The following is a 5,158-nucleotide window of genomic DNA, read 5'->3' on the forward strand; positions in this document are numbered from 1 at the left end:
TATAGGTTTTCATAGTAGTCTTTAATAATTCTTTTTATTTCTGTGGAGTCTGTCATGATTTTTCCGTTCTCTCATTTCTGATTCTGTTGATTTGTGTTGATTATCTTTTTCACTTAATAAGTTTGACTAGAGGCTTGTCTATTTTGTTTATTTTCTCAAAGAGAGTTTTGCATCTGAAGCAGTGAATAAACCATTGTCTGAAGCCAGGACAAGTTTATTGTTTTGTTAGGGCTGATTACTGCCCAGTGAACTTGAACAAAGCTTTTTTTTCACTATCCCTTCTGTCATGTCTGCACATTTTCACTCTTGCACTAATGCTTTTCCTTGTGTCAAATGAGGGAGCAGAGGTGTGATCCTGCTGCCTCGACTGGAACAGGTGTCTCGGCTGTCCCTTTACTCAGTCCACTCACTACTCCTCTGCTGAGGTTTCTCACGATGACTGGCCAAGTCACATCACATCTCTGTCACCCCACTGTTGGCACAGTGATTGAAAATTTTCCCTGGCAGGGGGAGTATGCTGAGAAGGAAGGACTTATGCCTCTATAATCATAATAAATTTCTGAAGAACATCTTGATGGGCTGTAGCAGGGACTGGTAATTTCCTGTCTGGTGTGTTTCTTCCCTGAACCATAGTAACTGAACCACAATTTTATTCAGGGTGCACAGTGCCCAGATAAAGTACTGTACAAAGTCACCCTTATAACTGGCATGGTTGTGTGACTAAGTTTATGGCTAATGATGCATGTTACAGTGATTTTAATCAATTATTGCTACAGAGCCATAAATTTCCTAGTAAATACTGGTTTAGCTGCATCCCACAAATTTTGCTATTTGTCTTCTAATAATGGGTGTTTCTAGGAATATTTGTTATTGATTTCTAATTTAATTCCATTTTTCCAGGTAACATACTTCATATTAGGATTGCTTAATAAAAAAAAAAACAACTGATCATTCTTAGCTATATTTTATTTAATTTTATCAACTATGCCATTTTTGGGTCTCTGTATTTGTCTCCTCATTAAAGGTTGTATTTTCCTGCTTCTTCTCACATGTGGTGAATTTTCATTATGTCAGGCACTATGAATTTACCTTCTTGAAGGTCAGATGTATTTCTATCCCTGTAAAGGTTCTTTAGGCTTCTTCTGGCGTCATTTACATCACTTGGAGACAAGTTTGTCCTTTTGGTTTCTGTGTTAGTGTGTGTTACACTGGACCAGAGCAGTGTTTAGCCTATATTTCTTTCCTCAGTACTGAGACACATCTTTGTGAATTATACCTAGTAAATTATGAGATTTTAAATTCTGTTTGGTGTGAATAGGAACCATTTCCATTCCTTTGTGTGTTCAGAAATGCAATCTTTGCTGGTGAATCTTACTGTAGGTCATTTCCCTACATGTGTATGCTCAGCTGAATGCTCATGGTGGGGTGCCTGTAGGTCACCAGACGTCTCCCTACGTGCCTCTCCCACCTCGCGGCGCTCGTTCCTGTGAACTTCAGCCTCCCTAGACTGTCACCTATGCTTCCTCCACGCTGGAAGACTGATGGGATCTCTATGAGCCCCTGCCTGTGCTGCTCCAGGAAGCAAACTGAGGTAATCCTCTCTCAGGCATCACTGTCGTTCACTGCTTGATATCAGTTATTTGGAAAATGTTAGTTTCATATATCTAGCTTGAATTTTTACTGTTTTAAGTTAAGTGGCCACATATGCTTCCTGTGACTCCATTTCAGGTTGAGCCTATCTTCCTAGGCTCTTTACCTCATATTAAAACCTTTTCTAAAGTTCTATATTTTTTAATATCTAGAATGACTAATAATCTTCACTTGCTGCTGTATTGATTATTCTATATATTCCTATAAAATTTCTTTTTTTTGTTATGATTTATTTTTGTCTTCCTCTCAAAGTCATTTGTTCAGCAGCATGTATGCTTGGTTCCTCACCTTATGAAAGGAGTAGCACTCTCTGCTACCTGATAGGATTGATTATTATTTGGGGTGGTTGTTGGTGGGAGGAATAGCAGGGAAGGCATTGAGGAGAAGAGATGCCATTTGAGATCCTGCATTCTGGCTTAGACATGAGTCCAGCACATAGAAAGTGTTAATTTGCAGAAATATCCATCATGGTTTGCAGCCCTCCTGTGAGGAGATGGGTTTATTGGACCTTGAAAGTGTGCTGCCCTTGTGGTTTGCTTTTACCAAGTGGCCACACTTTTATGGAACGTTTTTGCAGAAAATGAGGAAAATAAGAAGTGTAGCTTTTGTTGGTTATTTCTGAGTTTCTGGTGACCTTGGAGAAAGAAACATGATTATCTCAGGGTTTTAAATTCCTATCTCAAGGAATGAAAGACGTCAGAAAACTATGACTTCCTTAAAAGAAGTCAGTGTCTCCTTCACCTTCTACAGGACTTCTTGAAAGCAATCCAAGTTTAGTTTTTTGAATAAATTAATTTCAATGCAAATTGAATTTACAACCTCTAGAGTTTGCTAGAGGACACAATGAGTGTGTAGATTCCATTGAAGTTCCAGAGAAGCACACACTTATATCCTGTCTCAAGGGTTTGATCTCTTCTTGCCTGAAGAACCTACAATAACCTACTTGGAGGCAGTTTTCTTGCAGGAGAATGCTGAACTTACTGAAGACCCACCCCCACATTATCTCCTTGCTTAGAGTCCAGTAACCAGACTCATCAGAGCATCAGGTACACAGTATGAGCTGGAAGGAGGTTCCATAGACACCAAAAGGATTTTAAAACAGCTAATTTATACAAACAGAAAACTGAGGAATATCTATGGGAAAGGGTCATAAGAGTTTTGGAATCAGGGTAAGATGAGAAGTAACACTGAACTGGGATAAATTTACTTATGTGAAAAAAATATTATTCAGGTTTAAGAAAAGAGGGAAATCCTGCTATTTTTGAAAATATGGATGGACATTGAGGGCACTATTGTAATTGACAGAAGTCAGATAAAAAGTTAAATAGTATGTGATATCACTTGTATGTGGAATCTAAAAATGTCAAACACATAGGAACAGAGAACAGATTGGTGTTTGGCAGAATCAATAAGTTCCAGAGATATAATGTTCACATGTTGACTATAGTTATGAATACCCTATTGTTTAATTGAAACTGCTAATAAAGTAGATCTTTAAAAATTTAACATTAGAAAAGAATTGTAACTATGTGAGGTGATGGATATTAATTAAAAAATGTGGTAATCATTTCCCAATATACATGTATATTAAATAATTATGTTCTACACCTTAGACTTATACAATATGTCAATTATATTTCAATAAAACTGGAAAAAAGTAAAGGACTGTCATACCAAAAATACAAAAATAAGAACACTATGAAAAATTCCACTTTAATAACAAGTTAGTGTAATTCAATAGTTTCTCCTTAGTCTGTAGATGGTGGTTTGCATAACAAAACATTATAAATTACACGTGCATTCTTCTTAAGATAGTTGATGCTTGACCAGGAAGGAAAACTGAGACAAATATTTTATTTCCCAGACAATCTATTAATTTAAAGGTATGAGTGGACTAAAATACAGCCTAAATTTTTACTGTCTATTCGTATTTTAGACATAATGATGAGGTGTTGTTTGGACTTTATGAAAGTGTATATTCATGCTCAATTAGGAAAGGGAACCACTATAAAAGAAGTTTTATTTGAATTAATTCTATAGTGCTTGCTTAAGTCTGTGATTCTAAGAGTAATAGAAAATAAATTTTGATGGTTAAGCAGACTGTAATTTCAGTATTTTAGTGTCTACTTGAATTGTTGAAGACCCATGGAGATGAACTACTATTGGATGAAATATTTATATGTATATGTTTTTAACTTTTAAAGAATTCTTAGTTTCCTAATTCTTTGAAAGAAATGACATCTTTTTTATTGAGTCCTTGAAGGCTTGCTTGACTTGCTTGTTCCGCAGAGTATAAATGAAAGGGTTCATCAGAGGGATGACTGACGTGTTGAGCAATGACACCACCTTATTCATGGCCACGCCTTCCTTTGCTGGTTTGATGTAGATGAAGATGCAACTTCCATAGGTGATGGAAACTACAATCATGTGGGAAGAACAGGTGGAGAAAGCTTTTTTTCTTTGCTGAGCTGAAGGGAGTCTTAAAATAATCTTGATAATGTATGTGTAAGACACAATTACACAGACTAATGTAAAAATGAGGTTCAGCACAGCCATAAGTAGGGCAAGGTCCTCTATAAATTGAGTGTCTGAGCATATAATCTTCAGAAGAGGAGATGCATCACAGGCAAAATGGTCAACGAGATAGGAGTTACAGAAATCCAGCTGAACTCCTAGGCCAAGCGGAGGGAGTATGACAATTAACCCAGTCAGCCAACACAAAAGGACAAGAATGGTGCAAACCCTGTCACTCATGATGGTGGTGTAGTGCAGGGGCTTGCAGATGGCCACGTAGCAGTCATAGGACATGGCAGTTAGAAGAAAAAATTCTGCTGCCCCAATGAGGATGACAAAAAATAATTGGACAGCACTAGCGTTAAAGGTAATCCTTCTGTCCCCAGTTGTCAAGCTATACAGGAATCGAGGAACACAGACAGTTGTAAATATTATTTCTAAGATGGAGATATTCTGAAGGAAAAAGTACATGGGTGTTTTAAGGTGAGAGTCCAGCAGAGTGAGGAGCACAATGATGAGATTTCCAGCAACAGTGAAAATGTAGGTGAGAAACAGAAATACTGAAAGAAAAACCTGTAGTAGTGGGTCATCTGTTAATCCTAGTAGGATGAATGTTGTTGAAGAATAATTTTTCATCACCGTCTTCAGATATGTAATGAGTCTCTATTAATAAATCATAAACTCTGAATCTGAGGAATAGAATGTAAAAATAATATTCAATAAGCTGCATAGAGGAAAGGAGCCAAGCAAGTCAGGAGAAGCACATTTTTTGCCTTTACTGCATCATCCATGATCTGATGAAGGAGTGATTGCATTGTGTTGCATTTCCCTGGGCTCTGCTTTACCTTGGTCTTCACAGTTTGTTTCATACAAAATATGAATCTGATGTTTCATTTTTACTAGTTACAGGGAAAATTTTGAAATATATAGAAAATGCCACAAGCATATCACCGTCCTCTGAGATTAGGGCAGCAGTCATGGTATCTTGACTCCT

The 5,158-nt window shown here is 37.1% G+C and overlaps 1 protein-coding gene across 1 annotated transcript; it reads right to left on the reverse strand.

Moving 5' to 3' along the window:
- Nucleotides 1-3,867: 3,867 nt before the first annotated feature.
- Nucleotides 3,868-4,809, reverse strand: LOC118913863 (olfactory receptor 6C2-like). The gene has a single exon (XM_036888174.2). The coding sequence runs from the start codon at nt 4,798-4,800 to the stop codon at nt 3,868-3,870; it is 933 nt and encodes a 310-aa protein (XP_036744069.2). The 5' UTR covers nt 4,801-4,809.
- Between the last annotated feature and the right edge of the window lie 349 nt (nt 4,810-5,158).

Source organism: Manis pentadactyla, chromosome 10, assembly GCF_030020395.1.
Source record: "Manis pentadactyla isolate mManPen7 chromosome 10, mManPen7.hap1, whole genome shotgun sequence".
Lineage (NCBI taxonomy): Eukaryota > Metazoa > Chordata > Mammalia > Pholidota > Manidae > Manis > Manis pentadactyla.

Excerpts from the sequence above, each read along its gene's own strand:
- LOC118913863 (XM_036888174.2), bottom strand. The coding sequence starts at position 4,800 with ATGAAAAATTATTCTTCAACAACATTCATCCTACTAGGATTAACAGAT.